The sequence below is a fragment of the Oncorhynchus masou genome, chromosome 28 (genome assembly GCF_036934945.1).
Source record: "Oncorhynchus masou masou isolate Uvic2021 chromosome 28, UVic_Omas_1.1, whole genome shotgun sequence".
Lineage (NCBI taxonomy): Eukaryota > Metazoa > Chordata > Actinopteri > Salmoniformes > Salmonidae > Oncorhynchus > Oncorhynchus masou.
Genome location: NC_088239.1, coordinates 50,392,699 through 50,420,041, shown reverse-complemented (window position 1 = coordinate 50,420,041; position 27,343 = coordinate 50,392,699). Strand labels below are relative to the sequence as shown.

The window sequence follows — 27,343 nt, the reverse complement described above, 5'->3', positions numbered from 1 at the left end:
AACCAGAGCCAAGCCAACACACTGCAGGGTCTGCATGGCTATATTCATCATCACAAAATGCCACCACTTAATCACTTCCTTTAATCATTCGCTTTATGGATGGACATAACCCAGTGATTAATATTATAATTAATTAACAGTGACAAAAAAATGCTGCATTAAAGTAAATAGTCTTTGACTTCATAAGTCTATGATTTCACATATTGTATAATTTTATCACCAAAAGTAACAAACTTTTATAAGACAAAAATGCCCAAACACGAAGTTTTGCTCATAGTATGTGCAGTCTCTCCTAAATTCTCTTTCCAAATGGTTGCTTGTCACAAGCACTTAGATCCATGATAACTAAAGGTTCTTGATTGTTATTGTTGTGCAGTGGCTTGCAGCCGATCAATGCTTTCACACTAATGAGTAAGGAACCCCTGTCTGGGCAGAGCTATAGTATGTTGACTACACCTCAGCAACTCAGCCACAAGGCTCTACCTGGAAGGGATCCAGATCTGAACCACAGGACACATTTCACCTGAAGGATGATGGGAGGTCAGATATGATGTTTGGATTAATTCTGAGAGCTGTTGTCTTACTACCTTGTTCCATCCTCTATCGGATGGAAAACAGTCAATGTTTACTACTGATATCATAGAGCCCAGGCAAAACATGGAAGACAGTTATGTAATAAACAGACAGACTGAGAGAGAGCGAGAGACAGAGAGAGCGAGACAGAGACAGATGTTGTGAAAGAGAGGGAGAGCTCTGTGGTGAAAGTGGTTTAGTGAAAGTGTTGTATTGTCCATTACGTTGTTCATATGGACTGAGTCAGGTCTGCTTCTCTCTTTGTCCCAGGCATGTCAGGCATGGACAACATGGACCGAGGTTTCTTCCGGAAGGTGGATGTGCCAGACCACGCTCATTACATCGTGGCCTGCTTTGTCGTGGTGATTGGAGCAGTAGGGGTCGGTGGGAACGCCCTGGTGATGTACGCCTTCTTCAGGTAGGCCACAGTACCTGAGGGAAGAGGGGAATGAAGGAGGGAAAATCACCTGTTGGAGGGGAGAGGGCAAGTGTTTCTAGCCTGGGTACCAGTCTGTTTCTGCTCTCTTTCAGACTGGCACCCAGGCTGAAGTGTTTCCTTTTTTTTCTCCTCTAAACCTCTTATTTGATTCACCAAAGTAATAACGAAGTGTTTATTTCCAGGATAGATTTGACCATGCAAGGTATTTAAAGAGGACATTTGAAGATTTTTGTGGGAACAGGCATGAGAATAGGCATCATCGCAGATTTTCACACCCTTTGGATCTAGCTCTCCGATTTGTCCTCATATGCCTGTTCTTTGTGCCATCCTGTCCGTTTAAATTCCTCAAAACAGTTTGTGTTCAGCTCTTCAGCAAGGGCCCGATTCAGACGTAGGAAAGAAATGCATTTTTTTCACATTTTGATTTAAAGCACTTCTCAGTAGTTGGTACTCAGACTTACCTTATACAAGTACGTTATGGGCTGTGCAGGTGTGGCTCCCTTGCATGCACTGAATAAACGTAATTCAACTGCTGAAAATCAGATTCTCTGGTGGAGTTTTCATTCAATAGGGTCTCAAGTACATTAAACTGCTATGTGTGATCTTGGTTCCATAATGACTCAAATAGACTACATGTCTCAAACATTCACCTAATATTATCCACTATTACTGGCGACTCTGACGAACAACCACACAGACCCCAGCTAGCACAGCGGATGTGTGCCGATTCCGGCTGAGAGTCGGGGCACTCGGCTGAGAGTCGGGGTACGCGGCTGAGAGTCGGGGCGCGCGGCTGAGAGTCGGGGCACTCGGCTGAGAGTCGGGGCACGCGGCTGAGAGTCGGGGCGCTCGGCTGAGAGTCGGGGCTCTCGGCTGAGAGTCGGGGCGCGCGGCTGAGAGTCGGGGCGCGCGGCTGAGAGTCGGGGCGCGCGGCTGAGAGTCGGGGCGCGCGGCTGAGAGTCGGGGCGCTCGGCTGAGAGTCGGGGCTCTCGGCTGAGAGTCGGGGCGCGCGGCTGAGAGTCGGGGCACTCGGCTGAGGGTCGGGGCACTCGGCTGAGGGTCGGGGCACGCGGCTGAGAGTTGGGGCACTCGGCTGAGAGTCGGGGCGCGCGGCTGAGAGTCGGGGCGCGCGGCTGAGAGTCGGGGCGCTCGGCTGAGAGTCGGGGCGCTCGGCTGAGAGTCGGGGCGCGCGGCTGAGAGTCGGGGCGCTCGGCTGAGAGTCGGGGCATTCGGCTGAGAGTCGGGGCACTCGGCTGAGAGTCGGGGCACTCGGCTGAGAGTCGGGGCACTCGGCTGAGAGTCGGGGCACGCGGCTGAGAGTCGGGGCACTCGGCTGAGAGTCGGGGCACTCGGCTGAGAGTCGGGGCACTCGGCTGAGAGTCGGGGCACGCGGCTGAGAGTCGGGGCACGCGGCTGAGAGTCAGACTAGGCAGACGTCATGTGGCCCGGGTCTGGGCCGCCTTCAGCATTATTACTTATGGCTAGAATGCGAGATTGAGCTTGGGCCAATTCCGTTGTGAGTTATATGGCCCAAATGTATTACTTGGGTGCTTTATATAACATTTCATTATTTATTTAGTTTCACATATTTTCTGTGATCAAAAAATACAATAAACATTTAAATTAAATTCTTTAACAATCCTGTTTAAGTAGTATATTAGTATTTTGATACTTTGTGCAAGGCATTCAAAACTTTGTGGAGGGAGCCTCCCGAGTGACCCAGCGGTCTCAGATACCGCATCGCAGTGCAAACTGCGTTGCTATAGATGCTAGTTCGATACTCATGCCAGCCGCAACCAGGAGACCCATGAGGCGACACACAATTGGCCCAGCGTCGTCCGAGTTAGGGGAGAGTTTGGCCGGCCGGGATGTCCTTGTCCCATCGTGCTGTAGCGACTCCAATGGCGGGCCAGGTGCATGCACGCTGACACGGTCACCAGGTGTACAGTGTTTCCTCCGACATATTTTTGGGAGGGGGTGGATGGATATAATTTGTATGCATAAAATGTAAAATAGTAATATTTAAAATGACTAAATCTTGTAATATTGTATGCATTTATTTAAATTAGCATCGGGCTGCTTCTGGGGGGATGCTAGTGAGATGCCTGGCAAAGTCGGCTGCATTCCGGTAGATGGAAACGGCCCGATGTACTTGGGCCGATTCTGGGCAGTCGTTCATTTTGATTCTGGGCAGAGTCCGACACCTGATTCCGGGCCAATTAAAAAAATTCCACCCTTCAGGAGAGGGCCGCTTCTGGGCTGATTCCTCATTGCTATCTGGGACATGATAGAAGAAAGAAAGTAATCTAATGATGTAAGGCAAAAAAAATTGGCTACAAATTGAAGGACACTAAGACGAAAGGGACCATTATTATGTATGTGGGTATTACTGACAGTGGCTTCCAATAGTGATATTTCATATGAAAAAAAGAAAAGCCTGGGAATATAATTAAAACATTCTAGACAGTATAAATCAACTCGGTAGGTTCCGTGCTATGGTCAGTGCACACAGATTTCCATAAGATACAGCCTTGGCTTGGGTCTTTGAATTTCACCCCCCACAATTATGAAGCCGTAGGCCTAGAATGAAAAACTATTTATATTTAACTGTGGAAAAGAGGCTGAAATATCTGTCATGCTTACATGCTTTTCATTATGCTGAAATCTGTTTCTAGCATTCATAAGGTAAAATGGATCCAAAACAATTGTCATTTATAGAACAAGTCAAAAGTTTGGACACACCTACTCATTCATGGGTTTTTATTTATTTTTACTATGTTCTACATTGTTAAATAATAGTGAAGACAACAACACTATGAATTAACACACATGGAATCATGTAGTAATCAAAAATCTAAATATATTTTAGATTTTTGATTCTTAAAGTAGCCACCCTTTGCCTTGATGACAACTTTACACACTTGGAATTCTCTCAACCAGCTTCACCAGGAATGCTTGTCCAACAGTCTTGAAGGAGTTCCAAAATATACTGAGCACTTGTTGGCTGCTTTTCCGTCACTCTGCGGTCCAACTCATCTCAAACCATCTCAATTGGGTTGAGGTTGGGTGATTTTGGAGGCCAGGTCATCTGATGCAGCACTCCATCACTTTACTTCTTGGCTTCACGGTGAGAACCACACATGCGGAGATCATCCGTTCACCTACTCTACCTCTCAAAAAGACACGGCGGTTGGAACCAAAAATCTCAAATTTGGACTCATCAGATCAAAGGACAGATTTCCACTAGTCTAATGTCCATTGCTCGTGTTTCTTGGCCCAAGCAAATCTCTTCTTCTTGGGTCTTCCTTTCCTGTGGCAGTCCTCATGAGAGACAGTTCCATCATAGCGCTTGATGGTTTTGCAACTGCACTTGAAGAAACTTTCAAAGTTCTTGACATTTTCAAGATTGACTGACCTTCATGTTTTAAAGTAATGATGGACTGTCACTTTTCTTTGCTTATTTTAGCTGTTCTTGCCATTATGGACTTAGCCATTTTTGGTAAAATACCATCTTCTGTATACCACCCCTACCTTGTCACAACACAACTGATTGGCTCTAACACATTAAGAAGGGGAAAAAAATCCACAAATGAACTTTTAACAAGGCATACTTGTTAATTGAAATGTATTCTTCCAGGTGACTACCAGGTGACTACTCCCTCCAAAGATTTTCTATGGGGTTGAGATCTGGAGACTGGCTAGGCCACTCCAGGACCTTGGAATGCTTCTTATGAAGCCACTCCTTCGTTGCCCGGGTGGTGTGTTTGGGATCATAGTTATGCTGAAAGGCCCAGCTACGTTTCATCTTCAATGCCCTTGCTGATGGAAGGAGGTTTTCACTCAAAATCTCACGATACATGGCCCCATTCATTCTTTCCTTTACATGGATCTGTCGTCCTGGTCCCTTTGCAGAAAAACAGCCCCAAAGCATGATGTTTCATGCTTCACAGTAGGTATGGTGTTCTTTGGATGCAACTCGGCATTCTTTGTCCTCCAAACACGACGAGTTGAGTTTTTACCAAAAAGTTCTATTTTGGTTTCATCTGACCATATGGCATTCTCCCAATCTTCTTCTGGATCATCCAAATGCTCTCTAGCAAACTTCAGACGCGCCTGGACATGTACTGGCTTAAGCAGGGGGACACGTCTGGCACTGCAGGATTTGAGTCCCTGGCGGCATAGTGTGTTACTGACGGTAGGCTTTGTTACTTTGGTCCCAGCTCTCTGCAGGTCATTCACTAGGTCCCCCCGTGTGATTCTGGGATTTTTGCTCACCGTTCTTGTGATCATTTTGACCCCACGGAGTGAGATCTTGCGTGGAGCCCCAGATCGAGGGATATTATCAGTGGTCTTGTATGTCTTCCATTTCCTAATAATTGCTCCCACAGTTGATTTCTTCAAACCAAGCTGCTTCCCAGCCTGGTGCAGATCTACCATTTTGTTTCTGGTGTCCTTTGACAGCTCTTTGGTCTTGGCCATAGTGAAGTTTGGAGTGAGACTGTTTGAGGTTGTGGACAGGTGTCTTTTATGCTGATAACAAGTTCAAACAGGTGTCATTAATACAGGTAACGAGTGGAGGACAGAGGAGCCTCTTAAAGAAGAAGTTACAGGTCTGTGAGAGCCAGAAATCTTGCTTGTTTGTAGGTGACCAAATGCTTATTTTCCACCATAATTTGCAAATAAATTCATTAAAAATCCTACAATGTGATTTTCTGGATTTTTTTTCTCATTTTGTCTGTCATAGTTGAAGTGTACCTATGATGAAAATTACAGGCCTCTCTCATCTTTTTAAGTGGGAGAACTTGCACAATTGGTGGCTGACTAAATACTTTTTTTGCCCCACTGTATGGCGTCGTGTGCGCAAGCGGTTAGCTGATGTCAGAATTGTGAACAGAGTGCCCCATGGTGGAGGTTGGGTTATGGCATGGGCAGGCATGAGCTATGGACAACGAACAATTGCATTTTATCTAGGGCAATTTAAATGAACAGAGATACCGTGACGAGATCCTGAGGCCCATTGTCGTGCCATTCATCCACTGCCATTGACCTCATGTTTCAGCAGGATAATGCACAATATTGTAAGGATCTGTACACAATTCCTGGAAGCTGAAAATGTCCCAGTTCTTCCATGGCCTGAATACTCACACGATATATCACTCATTGAGCATGTTTGGGATGTTATGGATCAACATGTAAGACAGACAGCGTGTTCTAGTTCCCGCTAATATCCAGCAACTTTGCGCAGCCATTAAAGAGGAGTGTGACAACATTCCACAGGCAAAAAATCAACAGCCTGATCAACTCTCTGCGAAGGAGATGCGTTGCACTGAATAAGGCAAATGGTGGTCACACCAGACACGGACTGGATTTCTGATCCACACCCCTACTTAAAAAAAAAGATATCTGTGACCAACAGATACATATCTGTATTCCCAGTCATTGTGAAGTCCATAGATTAGGGTCTAATGCATTTATTTCCAATTGACTGATTTCCTTATATGAACTGTAACTCAGTAAAATCTTTGAAAATGTTGCATGTTAAGTTAATATTCAGTGTACAATCCCCTTATCCAAACAGATTACTTATTTACTTAGCTTTTATCAATATCTGTTACAAATCTACAAAATACAGTGCATGGAGATTGGTGTTATTTTTATCAGAAAAAAATTGAGTTTATGTTTGTCCACTTGGAACTGATAGGTTGCTCGACCTTATTCATGTTTTCCTTGCATGTAACGGTGGTGTAATTATGAGGGAATTAATTTAAAGTCAAAATACGCGTATCTGTAGACACCACTGCCACACCTACATTTCTGGGATCTCCACCCCAAATGTAGAACTGTCTGGCACATGCATTTCCTCATGCTTACATTCAAGGTGACAATATGCATAGAGAGAAAGCTTTTTTTTAATGAACTAGGCAAGTCAAGGATCAGCGTTCCGTCAACGGGACAGTTGTTTATCATGCAGCGCGTTATTTTCAAGATCGCAGATTATAGAGAAACAACACATCGGTACATACACAGTGTCTTATATCGGCTGAAAGCTTCAATTCTTGTTTATATAACTGCACTGTCCTATTTACAGTAGCTATTACTGCAAAAAAATGTCATGCTATTGTTTGAGGAGAGCTCCTAACAACAAAGCCCTTTTTTTAATGCGAAAGGTTTGATAAATGTGTACTTACATTCTGAAATCTTGCTCTGATTTATCATCCAAAGGGTCCCAGAGATAACATAAAGTGTTGTTTTGTTAGATAAAATCATTTTTCATATCCTAAAAAGGTACATATAGCCTGCACGATCGATTTTGTATTTCCACTCGTTCAATTTGCAAAGGAAGGAATCTGTGAAAATCTCACCCTAAACGTTGTTTGAATGAGTCAAATCACATTCATATCTATTCCTCATGGATCCTAGAAGGTAACAAGACTTTACTATATCATTAGGGGTGTAGTATAGCCTATAAGACACCATATTTGGTCAGAGAGCGACAACTTTATGGCATGCCGATGACACGGGCGGCCATCACTTGAACAGCTATATCTTTGTATAAGCATCAATCGGGGTCAAACAACGCTAGCTAGATAGCCAATGAGCTGGGCTTTACGGAAGTATCTGGAAACCATGTATATGGCATAAAATGTAGGTAATAACCTTGTACGACAGCATGCCTTTTCATTTTGGACAAAAATTATAAGGGTATTCAGAGTTATGAAATCTGGTTGTTTTGCAAATGTTGAGCTTATAATATGGTTACTAATACTTGGAAAGCTAAATCAAAGTCCAAGTATACAGATTTGACAATATTCTTGCAGAAAAATGGAATATGAATGTGAATGTCTCCTTCACGATTTGACTAAATGTCAATGGGGACTTCACACTAAAAGTCTTGTAGGTCAATCATTCTTTGCACATACACTGATGCCATCTTGTGGACACTGTCAGAATTACAACCAGAGTGATAGCTAGAACTATGACCTTTCCATTACATTTCAAAGGTGGTGGTAGAAAAATACTGGTTGTTTTTTTCTTTGCATTTTCTTCTACCAGATCTATTGTGTTATATTCTCCCACATCCAATTCACATTTCCACAAACTTCAAAGTGTTTCCTTTCAAATGGTACCAAGAATATGCATATCCTTCCTTCAGGGCCTGAGCTACAGGCAGTTAGATTTGGGTATGTTATTTTAGGCGAAAATTGAAAAAAAGGGTGTTTTTTAAATATTAAGAACAAATTCTTATTTACAATGATTGCCTACCCTGGCCAAACACGGACGACGCTGGGCCAATTGTGCGCTGCCCTATTGGCCTCTAGCACTGAGATGCAGACCGCTGTGCCACTCGGGAGCCCAATAAAAAGGGAATTGACTACCATTTACATGCGTGTGACATGGGTCTGAATTCCCCTCCTAATAGAATAGTCACTTTTCATAAATCACTGGACCTGGTTCATCATTGGCTAACTGAGTGAAAGTGAATCTCAACGCTTGCAGCAGGATGACAGGTGTTGTTTTTTCATGTTTGATTGAACAATATGAAGAGTGGTGGTGGTGTGCTCTTGAGTGTTACGTGTTTTGACATGGTACTGCTCTGACACCAATACTTATTTTCGCTGGTGCTGGGAGCGACAGAGTGAAGCGTGCTAATGGTGGGTGACAGACAGTGGGCACGCATTGTCCAGCTAGTTCTTATCCCTAAACTCAAATCAGGAAGTGTTTTATAATTGGTGTGGATACATACTTGCCTGACGACTCACAGGGAATTCTTCCGCTGCTCTATCGATCGCTACACACTTCAGTCTGAATCTGCCATCTTTTAATGTCATTTGTGGTGATGAGAGGAATTGTACAAACCAAAGTCATCAGCGATTGGATCATCTATAACCAATCAGAGTATGAACAAGCCAATGAGGAATTTACCCAAACATAATTAATTATGTCAGAGACTGTAACGTTCTGTGCTTCACGGAAACATGGCTCACTGGAGAGACGCTATCCGATGCGGTGCAGCCAACGGGGTTCTCCACGCATCAAACACCTTTCTGGTAAGAAGAGGGGTGGAGGTGTATGCCTTATGGCTAACGAGGCATGGTGCGATGAAAGAAACATACAGGAACTCAAATCCTTCTGTTCACCTGATTTAGAATTCCTCACAATCAAATATAGACCGCATTACCTACCAAGAGAATTCTCTTTGATTATAATCACAGCCGTATATATCCCCCCCCAAGCAGACACATCGATGGCTGTGAACGAACTTTATTTAACTCTTTGCAAACTGGAAACCATTTATCCGGAGGCTGCATTCATCGTTGTTGGGGATTTTAACAAGGCTAATCTGAAAACAAGACTCCCTAAATTTTATCAGCATATCGATTGCGCAACCAGGGGCGGAAAAACCTTGGATCACTGTTACTCTAACTTCCGCGACGCATATAAGGCCCTGCCCCGCCCCCCTTTCGGAAAAGCAGACCACAACTCCATTTTGCTGATACCTGCCTACAGACAAAAGCTAAAAAAAGAAGCTCCCACGCTGAGGTCTGTCCAACGCTGGTCCGACCAAGCTGACTCCACACTCCAAGACTGCTTCCATCACGTGGACTGGGACATGTTTCGTATTGCGTCAAATAACAACATTCACGAATACTCTGATTCGGTGTGCAAGTTCATTAGAACGTGCGTTGAAGATGTCGTTCCCATAGCAACGATTAAAACATTCCCTAACCAGAAACCTTGGATTGATGGCAGCATTCGTGTGAAACTGAAAGCACGAACCACTGCTTTCAATCAGGGCTAGGTGTCTGGTAACATGACTGAATACAATCAATGCAGCTATTCCCTCCGTAAGGCTATCAAACAAGCTAAACGTCAGTACAGAGACAAAGTAGAATCCCAATTCAACGGCTCAGACACAAGAGGCATGTGGCAGGGTCTACAGTCAATCACGGACTACAGGAAGAAATCCAGCCCAGTCACGGACCAGGATGTCTTGCTCCCAGGCAGACTAAATAACTTTTTTGCCCGCTTTGAGGACAATACAGTGCCACTGACACTGCCTGCAACGGAAAAATGCGGTCTCTCCTTCACTGCAGCCGAGGTGAGTAAAACATTTAAACGTGTTAACCCTCGCAAGGCTGCAGGCCCAGACGGCATCCCCAGCCGCGCCCTCAGAGCATGCGCAGACCAGCTGGCTGGTGTGTTTACGGACATATTCAATCAATCCCTATACCAGTCTGCTGTTCCCACATGCTTCAAGAGGGCCACCATCGTTCCTGTTCCCAAGAAAGCTAAGGTAACTGAGCTAAACGACTACCGCCCCGTAGCACTCACTTCCGTCATCATGAAGTGCTTTGAGAGACTAGTCAAGGACCATATCACCTCCACCCTACCTGACTCCCTAGACCCACTCCAATTTGCTTACCGCTCAAATAGGTCCACAGACAATGCAATCTCAACCACACTGCACACTGCCCTAACCCATCTGGACAAGAGGAATACCTATGTGAGAATGCTGTTCATCGACTACAGCTTGGCATTCAACACCATAGTACCCTCCAAGCTCGTCATCAAGCTCGAGACCCTGGGTCTCGACCCCGCCCTGTGCAACTGGGTACTGGACTTCCTGACGGGCCGCCCCCAGGTGGTGAGGGTAGGTAACAACATCTCCTCCCCGCTGATCCTCAACACTGGGGCCCCACAAGGGTGCGTTCTGAGCCCTCTCCTGTACTCCCTGTTCACCCACGACTGCGTGGCCACGCACGCCTCCAACTCAATCATCAAGTTTGCGGACGACACAACAGCGGTAGGCTTGATTACCAACAACGACGAGATGGCCTACAGGGAGGAGGTGAGGGCCCTCGGAGTGTGGTGTCAGGAAAATAACCTCACACTCAACGTCAACAAAACTAAGGAGATGATTGTGGACTTCAGGAAACAGCAGAGGGAACCCCCCTATCCCATCATCGATGGAACAGTAGTGGAGAGAGTAGCAAGTTTTAAGTTCCTCGGCATACACATCACAGACAAACTGAATTGGTCCACTCACACAGACAGCATCGTGAAGAAGGCGCAGCAGCGCCTCTTCAACCTCAGGAGGCTGAAGAAATTCGGCTTGTCACCAAAAGCACTCACAAACTTCTACAGAGGCACAATCGAGAGCATCCTGGCGGGCTGTATCACCGCCTGGTACGGCAACTGCTCCGCCCTCAACCGTAAGGCTCTCCAGAGGGTAGTGAGGTCTGCACAACGCATCATCGGGGGCAAACTACCTGCCCTCCAGGACACCTACACCACCCGATGTTACAGGAAGGCCATAAAGATCATCAAGGACATCTACCACCCGAGCCACTGCCTGTTCACCCCGCTATCATCCAGAAGGCGAGGTCAGTACAGGTGCATCAAAGCTGGGACCGAGAGACTGAAAAACAGCTTCTATCTCAAGGCCATCAGACTGTTAAACAGCCACCACTAACATTGAGTGGCTGCTGCCTACACACTGACACCGACTCAACTCCAGCCACTTTAATAATGGGAATTGATGGGAAATGTTGTAAATATATCACTAGCCACTTTAAACAATGCTACCTTATATAATGTTACTTACCCTACATTATTCATCTCATATGCATACCTATATACTGTACTCTATATCATCGACTGCATCCTTATGTAATACATGTATCACTAGCCACTTTAACTATGCCACTTTGTTTACATACTCATCTCACATGTATATACTGTACTCGATACCATCTACTGTATCTTGCCTATGCTGCTCTGTACCATCACTCACTCATATATCCTTATGTACATATTCTTTATCCCCTTACACTGTGTATAAGACAGTAGATTAGGAATTGTTAGTTAGATTACTTGTTGGTTATTACTGCATTGACGGAACTAGAAGCACAAGCATTTCGCTACACTCGCATTAACATCTGCTAACCATGTGTATGTGACAAATAAAATTTGATTTGATTTGATTTAAAAAAAATATTAGCAAATATAGAACAAAAGAGGATTAGTCACATGCAAACTATTTGCCAGGAATCCTAAACAAACAAATCATATTCATTAATAATACAACACGTTTTAATTGCCTTTGTTTTTCATTTTAGTTAAAGTAGTGCCATATTGTTTAAATTAATTTATAAAGTGAAGAAAGTATAGTTTTGATTGAGACCATTTGAGTTTATGAATATGAAAATGTACCTAATATTATTAGCAGTTGAATTAAATATACTACATCTTTATCAATGTCAGAATTTCTGAAATAAATCATTATATCAAAATCATTAAATTGTACAACCGGTCATATTTCTTTTGGAACAAAATTCTGTATGTCAATCCCAAAAACATTCTACTATAAAACACAGGCAAAAAAACACATGCAAAATGGTCTCCTCCATTCCACAGAAATCACAATTATAATCAATATTCAGCTTGAATCTTTCCAAACATGTTTTACAGGATAAATTCTATGTAACTTTTTAAATGAAACTTCCTTTACCTGGTTACTGATATAATATTTGTTAGCAATTTTCCATGCTTTCCCCCAATATCTATGGTATATCACCATAGATATTTGACCAAAAGAATCTGGCTGAGGGAATAGTAGTATAACAAACAATATTCCTCATCTGTTTATTACTACATTTATCTTTGATGTTAATATTGCCAATTAATATATTTTCATGTAAACCTGTTACTTACATCAACCACAGAGGAATTTAAAAAAGATACAACCCCCTTGGTGTCACGTCCTGACTATAGAACACCTGTATTTTCTATGGTAGAGTAGGTCAGGGCGTGACTAGGGGTTTTTGTTCTAGTTTATATTTTCTATGTGGGGTTCTAGGTTTTCTATGTTGGAGATTTGTATGATTCCCAATTAGAGGCAGCTGGTTATCGTTGTCTCTAATTGGGGATCATACTTAAGTAGCATTTTTTCCACCTGTGGGTCATGGGATATTGTTTATGTTTAGTTGCCTGTTCGCACTACATTGTCATCATGGTTCGTTTATTCTTTATTTTGTTTTGTATTAGCTTAAGTTTGACTTTCATTCAAATATGTGGAACTCGAAGTACGCTGCACCTTGGTCCGACCATCATTATTACGAACAACGTGACAGAATATCCCATCAACAAAGGACCAAGCAGTGTGCCCGGGAGATAATGGCATCCTAGTCTTGGGACAACATAATAGCAGGAGACAAGAGCCAGCCATGGAAGCAGGCAGAATCACTGAAGGAGGGACAGCAACGAAGTCGGGAAGGAAGGCCACAGAAAACTTGTTCTGAGAAGTGTGTTAAAGTTCTGGAACAATTGATGCCGGCCATACGCACCAGGTCTCCAGTGCACCTTCACAGCCCAGTACGTCCTGTGCCAACTCCTCATACTCACCGTGTGAAGAGTGTCATCATTCCGGTACAATGTGTGCCGGTTCTACGCACCGTGTCTCCAGTGCGCCTCCCAGCCCGGTACGTCCTGTGCCAGCTCCCCGCACTTGCTGTGCCATTGGTGCAGGCTATATGCACCAGGTCTCCAGTACGCCTCCACAGCCCAGTACGTCCTGTGCCTGATCCTCGCACTCTCCCTCAAGTGCGCTTTCCCAGTCAGGTACGTCCTGTTCCTGATCCTAGCACTCTTCCTCAAGTGCGCTTTCCCAGTCAGGTACGTCCTGTGCCTGATCCTCGCACTCTCCCTCAAGTGCCCTTTCCCAGTCAGGTACGTCCTGTTCCTGATCCTCGCACTCTCCCTCAAGTGCCCTTTCCCAGTCAGGTACGTCCTGTGCCTGATCCTAGCACTCTCCCTCAAGTGCCCTTTCCCAGTCAGGTACGTCCTGTTCCTGATCCTCGCACTCTCCCTCAAGTGCCCTTTCCCAGTCAGGTACGTCCTGTTCCTGATCCTCGCACTCTCCCTCAAGTGCCCTTTCCCAGTCAGGTACGTCCTGTGCCTGATCCTTGCACTCTCCCTCAAGTGCGCTTTCCCAGTCAGGTACGTCCTGCTCCTGATCCTCGCACTCTCCCTCAAGTGCGCTTTCCCAGTCAGGTACGTCCTGCTCCTGATCCTCGCACTCTCCCTCAAGTGCCCTTTCCCAGTCAGGTACGTCCTGTTCCTGATCCTCGCACTCTCCCTCAAGTGCGCTTTCCCAGTCAGGTACGTCCTGTGCCTGATCCTTGCACTCTCCCTCAAGTGCCCTTTCCCAGTCAGGTACGTCCTGCTCCTGATCCTCGCACTCTCCCTCAAGTGCGCTTTCTCAGTCAGGTACGTCCTGTTCCTGATCCTCGCACTCTCCCTCAAGTGCCCTTTCCCAGTCAGGTACGTCCTGCTCCTGATCCTCGCACTCTCCCTCAAGTGCGCTTTCCCAGTCAGGTACGTCCTGTTCCTGAACCTCGCACTCTCCCTCAAGTGCGCTTTCCCAGTCAGGTACGTCCTGTTCCTGATCCTCGCACTCTCCCTCAAGTGCGCTTTCCCAGTCAGGTACGTCCTGTTCCTGATCCTCGCACTCTCCCTCAAGTGCGCTTTCCCAGTCAGGTACGTCCTGTGCCTGATCCTTGCACTCTCCCTCAAGTGCCCTTTCCCAGTCAGGTACGTCCTGCTCCTGATCCTCGCACTCTCCCTCAAGTGCGCTTTCTCAGTCAGGTACGTCCTGTGCCTGATCCTCGCACTCTCCCTCAAGTGCGCTTTCCCAGTCAGGTACGTCCTGCTCCTGATCCTCGCACTCTCCCTCAAGTGCGCTTTCCCAGTCAGGTACGTCCTGTTCCTGATCCTCGCACTCTCCCTCAAGTGCGCTTTCCCAGTCAGGTACGTCCTGTGCCTGATCCTTGCACTCTCCCTCAAGTGCCCTTTCCCAGTCAGGTACGTCCTGCTCCTGATCCTCGCACTCTCCCTCAAGTGCGCTTTCCCAGTCAGGTACGTCCTGCTCCTGATCCTCGCACTCTCCCTCAAGTGCCCTTTCCCAGTCAGGTACGTCCTGCTCCTGATTATCGCACTCTCCCTCAAGTGCGCTTTCCCAGTCAGGTACGTCCTGTTCCTGATCCTCGCACTCTCCCTCAAGTGCGCTTTCCCAGTCAGGTACGTCCTGCTCCTGATCCTCGCACTCTCCCTCAAGTGCCCTTTCCCAGTCAGGTACGTCCTGCTCCTGATTATTGCACTCTCCCTCAAGTGCGCTTTCCCAGTCAGGTACGTCCTGTTCCTGATCCTCGCACTCTCCCTCAAGTGCGCTTTCCCAGTCAGGTACGTCCTGCTCCTGATCCTCGCACTCTCCCTCAAGTGCCCTTTCCCAGTCAGGTACGTCCTGCTCCTGATTATCGCACTCTCCCTCAAGTGCGCTTTCCCAGTCAGGTACGTCCTGTTCCTGATCCTCGCACTCTCCCTCAAGTGCGCTTTCCCAGTCAGGTACGTCCTGGGGGGGGGGGGTGTACTGTCACGTCCTGACTATAGAAAACCTGTATTTTCTATGGTAGGGTAGGTCAGGGCGTGACTAGGGGCTTTTGTTCTAGTTTGTATTTTCTATGTGGGGTTCTAGGTTTGGTTTTCTATGTTGGTGATTTGTATGATTCCCAATTAGAGGCAGCTGGTTATCTTTGTCTCTAATTGGGGATCATACTTAAGTAGCATTTTTTTCCACCTGTGGGTTATGGGATATTGTTTATGTTTAGTTGCCTGTTCGCATTACATTGTCATCACGGTTCATTTATTCTGTATTTTGTTTTGTATTAGCGTAAGTTTCACTTTCATTAAAATATGTGGAACTCGAAGTGCGCTGCGCCTTGGTACGACCATCATTATTACGAACAATGTGACACTTGGAATCGCATCAAAAACAATTGCATATTCTTTCGGGGTTATTGAAATGTTTAATTTATCAAGAAATTCCCCATATGAGAGTAGATATCCATCCTCACCAACCAAAATAATTTAATTCTCAAACCAGTAATGGAAAATACTTATTTTTAAATTGTATATCTTTGCTATACCATAGAAAGTATCTGTGAGGGGGAAATGCTAACATAAAAGCTCAAATTGCCTGCTTATGGAATTTGGCCAATTTTACTGGGATTGTATCAACATCAAAATGACATTGAAGCAAAAATTCTAAACCACCAACAGAGTCAAATAAATACTTAGAGAAGACATTCCAAATACTGTTCTGGTTCTTAATATACTTCAGAATCCAATTTATTTCAAAAGTAATATTTAGAGTATTGCAATCTAAAACCTCCTTGTTCTTGGGTATTAGTGAGAATATATTTTCGTAGATGGTGAGGCTTGTTCTGACAAATAAAATTATGAAGAATCTTATCTAAGTCCGTTACAATGTTAGGGGATAATTCAAGTGATAACAAGACATAACCCAAACATAATTTTGCACGCCCAACTTTTCAGTTTTTGATTTGTTAAAAAAGTTTGAAATATCCAATAAATGTCGTTCCACTTCATGATTGTGTCCCACTTGTTGTTGATTCTTCACAAAAAAATACAGTTTTGTATCTTTATGTTTGAAGCCTGAAATGTGGCAAAAGGTTGCAAAGTTCAAGGGGGCCGAATACTTTCGCAAGGCACTGTACTTCCTGTAAAACACAATCCTTGAGTGGAAATAAGACTGATTTTTTAAAAATTGTTTCAAACCAGAAACTTCAATACTGGAACCTGCTTTAGAAACCTCATTCCTGTCTCTCAGAAATATGGTGATATTATCAGCCAGTTGACATTGTTTAAATTCATTGCCAAGTGCTGAAACACCTTAAATCCCCTTTCTTGATATGAAGAGCAATAATTTGAGTAAACAATAAAAATTGATGCTGAATGTCCAATGTCAAATCTTTGGGATGTCCCGTGAGCTAATTTTTACAGAAATAGTACAACCACTATATAAAGTTTGGACTGCTTTTTTTTTTAAAGTCACCAAACCCCCCAAAAACATTGATTTGAGCATAAACTCATGTTCTACAGTGTCAAAAGCTTTATATAAAAAAATCAACAAACATAAGAAAACTATCATCAAGGATGAGGTCATTATAGTCAATCATATCTAAGATCCGCCTGATGTTTTTACTAATGTGTCGACCATGCATAAAACCAGATTGTTCTTCATCAATTATATGATGCAAGCCTTATTTCAATCTCAGCAAATACAAGGGCAAATAATTTCCTATCATTATTCAACAGACTAATGTTGTCTGTATAAAGACTATCCTTATTAGGTTTGGGAATCGAATTAACCTAATATAACAGGTGTTTTTTTCTTTCTGGTCCTGACAAGAAAAAATAAAACTGTCCTGGGATGTTTTCTGCACTGTTCAACCAATCCAGTAAATGTGGAGAGGAGTTAATATCTTAATGCAGCCTAGTTAACGTCCAAAAGTGGAAGTCGCGTCACACGCTTTATTTCCGGTCATTTTCAAAACGTCGCTTTACCCACGTGTGTTCTGGCTCTGTCCCAACCCATCAGGTTCTGGGACTAATCAGACGATCCGAATGTGTTCTAATTCTAGAATGATCGGGGAGGAAGTAAAATCCAGACTCATTGCGGAGAATAAATAAATGTTTGAGGGCGTGGTGTGGCATTTGGCCGGAGCAATGAGTCTGGGTAGCAGGGTTGGGTCGGTGACCTTCTAAATGTCATTGGTTATAGTCATTTTTATTTTCTACCTTTATTTAACTTGGCAAGTCAAACCCTAACCCGGACGGCACTGGGCAAATTGCTGTGATACAGCCTGGAATCGAATCAGGGTCTGTAGAGACGCCTCTTGCATTGACATGCAGTGCCTTAGGTAACTCCCGATTGGCACAGCGGTCTGTCTGAAATTGTAATCAGTTACATAACTTTGATTACCCAAAAGTAATCGGATTACTTTCCCTTTTAGCGGCATCAGAACAAGACAAAAAGGATCCAATAAACGCATTTGGTCTGTCATCAAAGTGGTCTCTGACTTTTGGTCAGACTCGCTCAGGTGGAACAAACTTTAAACTTTCACTTTTTTTCAATGATGAATTGAATGTCTATATCTAGCTTGGAATTACATTTGCAGACAGATTTTCGTGCACATATTCAAAAAGGTGCATAAAAACAATATGCGCATTTTCCCACCAGAGATGTGCTTCCATCAAATGCACTTGTTTTGGATAGAACGCTCTGCGTGATAGCGTAGTGTGCATAAAAATGTACTTTTGCAGTTAAACCCCCATGTACCGAATAAAATATATAGAATTTAAATGGTCCTCCACAGCATTCTCAACTCAACTGATGGTTTTAAACACAAAAAGGGTTGCGTTATATACAGAATGTGCCACTCTGGTCTCGGCACGTGCGTTCTATGCAACAGCTCGCAAATACAGTGCGGGTATAGCCTACATGTTGAGATTGTTATGGACAAAAGAGAGAGATTGACAAATTAAAACGGCAGCCAAGCATCGATGATTATGTCACCAGATTAAGACCCTCAATATTTATTGGAAAGGAGCGTCAAACTCTTCACCGCGCACTTTCACCACCCTGTGACGTTCATCTTAATGCATTTAATCTGTAACCTAATAAACTGTATGCTTTCCCGAGTCGTAGTGGGACGACCACACAATTTATCATCAGAATGACTCAAATTTACTTCAATATGGAGGTTATTATATCTATATTTGCGCATAAAGGCGTTTCCGCCGCCATTTCTCGTATAATTAATTTTACCGAGACAAAAGGAACCCACCTTGTCTTGAATATTTAGTTGTAGACATTTGGAATGTTTACCGATAAAATTGATTAGCTGTTTCCATGTGAACTTTACTGGCATATAAAGGTTGGATGGAAACCTGGTTATTTAGAAAACAGAATTGTGTCATGTTTTTCACAAGCATCCTTTCTGAATTTAAAAAGTAAACCAAGAAGTAATCTAGTTTTTCAAAAATATCTAATTATAATGTTTTTCTGGGAACATAATTGATTAATTCCTTTTTTTCTAATCCGATTACATGTAACTGATTACATGTAGTAAATTACTCCCCAACCTTGCTGGGTAATAATTTAATATATACCATTTAGCAGACGCTTTTATCCAAAGCGACTTAGTCGTGCGTGCATACATTTTATGTAGCCAGGCAAGACTCGTACCTACGAGAGAATACATTCCTCTTGGAACTGTGACCCTTCATAGGCATGACATAAATCTACAGTACATATTCTACTACTCGGGTAAAGTAGCTCAGGTGCAGGACGGTAAGGGTTAGAGCTAGCCGGGATCCTTGGGACGTACATACTTTAACCCTTAACCCCTACAGTTACCCTAACCTTAACCATAACCCTTACCTAACCTTAAAGTAACTATCCAGTGTTTCAAGATTTCTATGAAATATGACCTATAATGAATTACAATATGAGTGAAATAGTTTTCCTTCCACAAAATGGTAATTAAGTATGTTAAAAAGCAGCTTTTCTTTTTCAGAATGGTGTGGGAGTACCCTAACAGAATGATGTGGGAGTACCCTAACAGAATGATGTGGGAGTACCCTGACAATGATGTGGGAGTACCCTAAAAGAATGATGTGGGCGTATACTAGTCATTTTAAATATTAATGTAGCCCACTGATTGTCTTTTTAAATGTTTTAACCTTTTTTTAATGACAATGCAGTAGGAAAATAGATTTAATGGACAATAGACATTCCTTTTTTAAAGTCTGTTTGAGGTTGGGGTTTTTAAGTGTCTTTTTTTTCTCTCCAATTGATCCATTATTTGGCTATGAGTTAACAGAATACTTTAACCCTTACCTTAACCGTTTTCAATATCAACTTCGATGGGGTGACAGAGTTGAGACGTCGCAGGATACTGTTTAGACTTCCAGAAGAGACCAGTGAAGAAGAAAGTCTCAGCACTCTCAGTTCAAATGCAAATTCCAGTCATTTCATGTGCTAAGCTTTCTGCCATCACAGACCTTTGACAGAGCTGAGGTAGTAGCTAAGTCTACTACTGCTTTGACCGAAAGCTTAGCACATTAATAAATGACAGAAATTTGCATCTGATCTAAGAGCGCAGATATCTTTTCTCTTCCACTTAGGTATGACATACCTATGATAGTCATATGCACAGACTACTTCTTTGAATGCTTAAAAAATGTGTGATCCACTTTGTTCGGTTGATAGCTCTACGGTGATATCCCATTCTAATATGTTGTCTATTTCTACCTGAGCGCTCGTCAGAAGCTTAACAATTATAAGCATACTCATAACATGATGCAGCCACCACTATACTTGAAAATATCGAGAGTGGTACTCAGTCATGTGTTTTATTGGATTTGCCCAAAACCAGGAACTAGAAAAAAGTCCCCCAGAGAACATTCCCTTGGGACCATAATGTGATGTCCTAAGGATTAGTAAAATTAACATCCTAAAAAGATCCATACATGGTCCTCTATGAAGTCCTGGGAATTAGACAAAGAGTCCCAGAGAACATTCCCTTGGGATGATCACGCAACGTCACGCCAAAACCCTTAAGGGACCTAATGGAAATGTTCTCCAGATGTCCCCTGTTTTTGTTTTGTTTTTACCTTTATTTAACCAGGCCTTCCGGTTACTAGTCCAACGCTCTAACCACTAGGCTACCCTGCCGCCCCGTTGTCTGGGGACAGGACAAAAAAATTGGTTTAAGAATGTGTTTTTTTTTTTTTCCAAAGAGCCCCAACGTCCTGATTGTGATGTATATGTTTTGATTAAATTTTTGCTTTGGTTGTTGTTAAAGATTGTTGCTGGGACCCTTGGAGGAATTACCTCGTCGTTTCCTCCTCTTCCAGACAGAATGGCGCTGGAATGGATAGCTGCTGTTTTACGGGCTCCTGACCAATTCTGCTATTTTGTGTCTTTTTTTTTTTACATAATGTTTCGCATCCTATGACGGAAAACAGCTTCTGGACGTCAGAACAGTGATCACTAACATCTATGTGGATGAAGATTTCTACCACAACGAGTCGGAGGCGCAGGATTTACTGCTCACCTCAGATTAGGCCCTAATCCCAGAGACGAGGAAAAGAAACAGGCGGCGTAAGAGAAGCCGACTTGCTGGCAACCTGACAAACTACAATGGCAAGAACGTAAACCACCTCCACCCTGCCTTTTATTGGCGAACGTACAATCACTTGAGAACAAACTGGAACTTCAGGTCCCGTCCTATCAACGGGACCTGAAGAACTGTAATATACTGTTTCTCAGAGTTGTGGCTGAACAAGGACAATATATCTATCAAATCGTATTAGTCACATGATCCGAATACAACAGTGAAATGCTTAATTACGAGCCCCTATGCATTAATGCAGTTTAAAAAAATACGGATAAGAAATAGAAGTATCAAGTAAATAAGGAGCAGCAGTAAAATAACAATAGAGAGACCATATATAGGAGATACCAGTACAGAGTCAATGTGCAGGGGCACCGGCTAGTTGAGGTAATATGTACATGTAGGTAGAGTTATTAAAGTAACTATGCACAGATGATGACAGAGAGTAGTAGCGGTGTAAAAGGGGGGAGGGGCAATGCAAATAGTCTGGGTAGCCGTTTGATTAGGTGTTCAGGAGTCTTATGGTTTGGGAGTAGAAGCTGTTTAGAAGCCTCTTGGACCCAGACTTGGCGCTCCGGTACCGCTTGCTATGCGGTAGCAGAGAGAACAGTCTATGACTATGGTGGCTGGAGTCTTAGACAATTTTGAGGGCCTTCCTCTGACACCGCCTGGTATAGAGGTCCTAGGTGGCAGGAAGCTTGGCCCCAGTGATGTACTGGGCCGTTCTCACTACCCTCTGTAGTGCCTTGTGGTCGGAAGCCAAGCAGTTGCCATACCAGGCAGTGATGCAACCAGTCAGGATGCTCTCGATGGTGCAGCTGTAGATCCTTTTGAGGATCTGAGGACCCATGCCAAATCTTTTCAGTCTCCTGAGGGGGAAAAGGTTTTGTCGTGCCCTCTTCACGACTGTCTTGGTGTGTTTGGACCATGTTAGTTTGTTGGTGATGTGGACACCAAGAACCTGAAGCTCTTATTAATCTCGTCCACTACAGCCCTGTCAATGAGAATGGAGGTGTGCTCTGTCCTCCTTTTCCTGTACTCCACAATCATCTCTTTTGTCCTGATCACGTTGAGAGAGAGAGAGGATGTTGTCCTGGTACCACATGGCCAGGTTTCTGACCTCCCTATAGGCTGACTTGTCGGTGATCAGGCCTACCACTGCTGTGTCATCACCAAACTTATTGATGGTGTTGAAGTTGTGCAGTCATGAGGGAACAGGAAGCACAGGAGGGCACTGAGCACACACCCGAGGGGCCCCTGTGTTGAGGATCAACGTGGCGGATGTGTTGTTACCTACCCTTACCACCTGGGGGCTGACCCATCAGTAAGTCCAGGACCCAGTTGCAGAGGGAGGTGTTTAGTCCCAGGGTCCTTAGTTTATTGATGAGCTTTGAGTGGAGTATGGTGTTGAACGCTGAGCTGTAGTCAATGAATCGCATTCTCACATACAGTTGAAGTCGGAAGTTTGTATACACCTTAGCCAAATACATTTAAACAAAGTTTTTCACAATTTCACAATTCCTGACATTTAATCTCAGTAAAAATGGTCAGGTCAGTTAGGATCACCACTTTATTTGGAGAATGTGAAATGTCAGAATAATAGTAGAGTGATTTATTTCAGCTTTTATTTCTTTCATCACATTCCCAGTGGGTCAGAAGTTTACATACACTCAATTAGTATTTGGTAACATTGCCTATTTAACTTGGATCAAACGTTACGGGTAGCCTTCCACAAGCTTCCCACAATAAGTTGGGGGAATTTTGGCCCATTCCTTCTGACAGAGCTTGTGTAACTGAGTCAGGTTTGCAGGCCTCCTTGCTCGCACACACTTTTTCAGTTCTGCCCACAAATGTTCTATAGAATTGAGATCAGGGCTTTGTGATGGCCACTCCAATACCTTGACTTTGTTGTCCTTAAGCCATTTCGCCACAACTTTGGAAGTATGCCTGGGGTCATTGTTCATTTGGAAGACCCATTTGCGACCAAACTTTAACTTCCTAACTGATGTCTTGAGATGTTGCTTCAATATATCCACATAATTTTCCATCCTCATGATGCCATCTATTTTGTGAAGTGCACCAGTCCCTCCTGCAGCAAAGCACCCCCACAACATGATGCTGTACGGTTGGGATGGTGTTCTTTGGATTGCAAGCCTCCCCATTTTCCCTCCAAACAAAAGGATGATCATTATGGACAAACAGTTCTATTTTTGTTTCATCAGACCAGAGGACATTTCTCCCAAAAAGTATGATCTTTGTCCCCAGGTGCAGTTGCAAACCGCAGTCAGGCTTTTTTTATGGCGGTTATGAAACAGTGGCTTCTTCCTTGCTAAGCGACCTTTCAGGTTATGTCGATATAGGACTCGTTTTACTGTGGATATAGATATTTTGTACCTGTTTCCTCCAGCATCTTCACAATGTTCATTGCTGTTGTTCTGTGATTGTTTTGCACCAAAGTTCGTTCATCTCTAGGAGACAGAACGCGTCTCCTTCGTAAGCGGTCTGATGACTACGTGGTCCCATGGTGTTTATACTTGCATACTTTTGTTTGTACAGATGAACATGATACCTTCAGGCGTTTGGAAATTGCTCCCAAGGATGAACCAGACTTGTCGAGGTCTACAATTATTTTTCTGAGATCTCGGCTGATTTCTATTGATTTTCACATGATATCAAGCAACGAGGCACTGCGTTTGAAGGTAGGCCTTGAAATACATCCACAGGTACACCTCCAATTGACTCAAGTGATATCAATTAGCCTATCAGAAGCTTCTAAAGCCATGGCATCTGTTAAGTGCTTCCTTGAAGGAGGGAGGTGCAGGAATCAGGAGCAGGAGAGCAAGGAAATCCCAGTATAGTTTATTCCGAAAGTCCCAACTCAACAACAACATGGGGGGGGGGGGGGATATGCCCAAACAAGGTCGCCACACACAGGGAAAATAACCGATTCACACGGGGGAGAAACCCCTACACACATACCAAACCGGTACAACTGCCGTGTGAAAGAAAAAAAAACTAACACAGTAACCACAGCAAACAATCCCGCACAAAGACTAACAGGCAGCGGAGGTTAATAAACCCACCGAAATCAACTAATAGGACACAGGTTTAAACAATACAGACAGACACAAAGGAAAAATGGATCGGTGGCAGCAAGTAGGCCGGCAACGACGACCGCCAAGCACCGCCCGAACAGGGAGAGGAGTGGAAGTCGTGACAGTACCCCCCCCCCCCTGACGCACGGCTCCTGCAGCGCTCCAACGCCGGCCTCGAGGATGAGGTGCAGGGCGATCCGGATGGAGGCGGTGAAACTCACTCAGCAGAGATGGGTCCAAGACGTCCTCCACCGGCACCCAGCATCTCTCCTCCGGACCGTACCCCTCCCAATCCAAGAGGTACTGCAGGCCCCTCACCCGACGCCTGGAATCCAGTATGAATTGCACTGTGTACGCCGGGGCCCCCTCGATGTCCAGGGGAGGGCGGAGGGACCTCCCGCACCTCAGCTTCTTAAAGCATACTAGCTACCACCGGCCTGAGGAGAGACACATGAAACGAGGGGTTAATACGGTAATAAAGGGGAGCTGTAACCTATAACACACCTCGTTTATTCTCCTCAGGACTTTAAATGGCCCCGCAAACCGCCGACCCAGCTTTCGGCAGGGCAGGCGGAGGGGCAGGTTTTGGGTCGACACTGGGGCCTCACTGCGGTGGCGGTCAGCGCTCGCTTACTGCCGCCCTTCGGCCCGTTTCAGGTACCAGTGGACGGCTTCCCAGGTCTCCTTCGAGCTCTTCGCCCATTTCTCCACCACAGGAGACTCTGTCTGGCTCAGATGCCACGGTACCAGGACCGGCTGATTCCCCAACACGCACTGAAAGGGCGAAAGGTTAGTTGAGGAGTTGCGAAGTGAGTTCTGGGCCATCTCTTCCCTATGGAACGCACCTCACCCACTCACCTGGCCGGTCCTGGCAATACGACCGCAGATACCTACCCACATCCTCGTTTACCCTCTCCACCTGCCCATTACTCTCGGGGTGAAAACCAGAGGTCAGGCTGACCGAGACCCCCAGATGCTCAATGAACGCCCACCAAGCCCGGGACGTGAACTGGGGACCCCGATCAGAAACTATTTCTTCAGGCACCCCGTAGTGCCGGAAGATGTGAGTAAACAGGGCCACGGCAGTCTGTAGGGCCGTAGGGAGACCGGGCAAACGGAGGAGACGACAGGACTTAGAAAACCGATCCACAACAACCAGGATCGTGGTGCTACCCTTTACCGCGTAGAGGTGTGTGGCCCCAACCTCCATGGGTTCAGGCTCTGCCTCAGGACAACCAAAGGAGGGAGGTGAGTGGCGAGGGGGACACCGACGCTCCAGAAGAAGGTTATCCAGACGGATGGCCATTGCTATGAGAGCATCAAAGGATATGTTGTCATCCCAACTCCGTCTGGACCTCTTTGCGCAGTCAACTGAGGAATACAGTTTGGAGAGCCTGCTCATTCCATCAGCCGAAGGCTGCCACAGTCCGAAAGGTGATGGAATACACTGCAGCAGTCTGGGCACCCTGCCGGAGTTGGAAAAGTCGCTCACCTCCCTCTCTGCCCTCTGGAGGATGGTTGAAGACTGCACTGAACAGAACATCTCATAGGAACCCAGCTCCTCCTCTCTCCCAGGTGGCCATAGCCCACTCCACAGCAGGGAAATGATTGGGACAACCTTGGACCTCTAGGTAGTGGGGGCTCCCATCTGATAGGAAAAAATAGAGAGCACTGTAGTCAAGGTGGTTGTGGACTAGATGACCCTGTTCCTGGACTGTCTGGAAGATGGTGTAATTATCTGCTGCTTCCATCATTTCTGAGGCAGTATTCTGTAAAGAAGAAGCAAGGAGTGAAGAAGCAGCTGCAGCTGGTGAGTTTAATAACAAAACCGACGCGTTACAAAACAAGCACAGTGTCTGGACATGATAACAGAACCAATACTGTAACGGTTTTCTTGTGTCGAAGGAGAGGCGGACCGCAGCGCGGTAGTTGTCCATGGTTTTTTATTTAGAAAACTGAACATGAACTCGTAACCAAAACAACAAAGTGAAAACCCGAAAACAGTCCCGCGTGGCACAAACCCTAACACAGGAAACAATCACCCACAAAACCCAACACCAAACAGGCTACCTAAATATGGTTCCCAATCAGAGACAATGACGAACACCTGCCTCTGATTGAGAACCATATCAGGCCAAACACAGAAACAAACAAATTAGACACACAACATAGAATGCCCACTCAGATCACACCCTGACCAAACAAAACATAGAAACATACAAAGCAAACTATGGTCAGGGTGTGACAAATACTGCCTGATGACTGAGGTTGGTGAGGGCTATATGAAGGGAGAGTAATCCGTTTGGTGATAAAGTCTAGGTGTGCCTAACGATAGGGAGCAGTGGTGCGCAATGATGGTTGTCAGGTGTAAGCAATGTGGGTTGTCATGGCCGGTGGTTAGAAGACTGGCGACGTTGAGCGCCGGAGGGAGGGAGCAGGAGTAGGCTTGACAGCATTATTACTTTTCTAAACACCAAACACCAAAGTCCTCTCTGTTAGTAATGTGTGAGTGACCGACAGGCCGTGGGTTCCTTTGTGAGAAAGATGGCTATGGAGACCATTGAGGTGATTGGATCACATGTCCTCTTTGATTTGTACAAAATAAGGCCATGTTCACAGTGGGGAGGGCAGAGGGCACTCACTCACCCATTCAAACATTCTCAAGCCAAATCAGGGATTGTTTTCATGCCATGGGACATTTATTGAAATACTCTCTTTGATTGACCCTCTGTATTTGTATTGGGCTGACCGGTCTGATTTCCCCTCATGCTGTGAGCCTGTCTAGTTTCTTGGAAAATCTGAGGTATTTCTAGGTAGGGGATGACCCATGCTGCTAGGACGGGATAATAGTGAATGCATGGACTCTGAGCGAGGCAAGGCGAGAGCGCGAGGGATTGGTCTGGTAGGGAGGAGGAGGGGGCTGGCTGTCAGCAGGTGATGGCTGATCGCTGAACATCACTTATGCCGAATTGTGTTTGTGGTGGGATTAATGGGAAACTGTAATCAAAATAACAGTCATGCATGCATGTAATGATAATTCACCCACTCAGACTCTACATACTGAATTACAATTGTTGGCAGAAAGTGGGAAACGTTGGTTTCGGAGAGGTAAAGTGAGAGTCTCAATCAATCAATCAAATGAATTTATAAAGCCCTTCTTACATCAGCTGATGACACAAAGTGCTGTACAGAAA

At 44.8% G+C, this 27,343-nt stretch overlaps 1 protein-coding gene across 1 annotated transcript in view; it reads left to right on the top strand.

Moving 5' to 3' along the window:
* The first annotated feature begins 846 nt into the window (after positions 1–846).
* opn4xa (opsin 4xa) overlaps positions 847–27,343 on the top strand; it is a 65,052-nt gene continuing 38,555 nt past the window's right edge. The window contains exon 1 of the mRNA XM_064943770.1: positions 847–991. Coding sequence (XP_064799842.1) covers positions 855–991 — 137 coding nt within the window. The 5' untranslated portion in view covers positions 847–854. The remainder of the gene's footprint in view (positions 992–27,343) is intronic.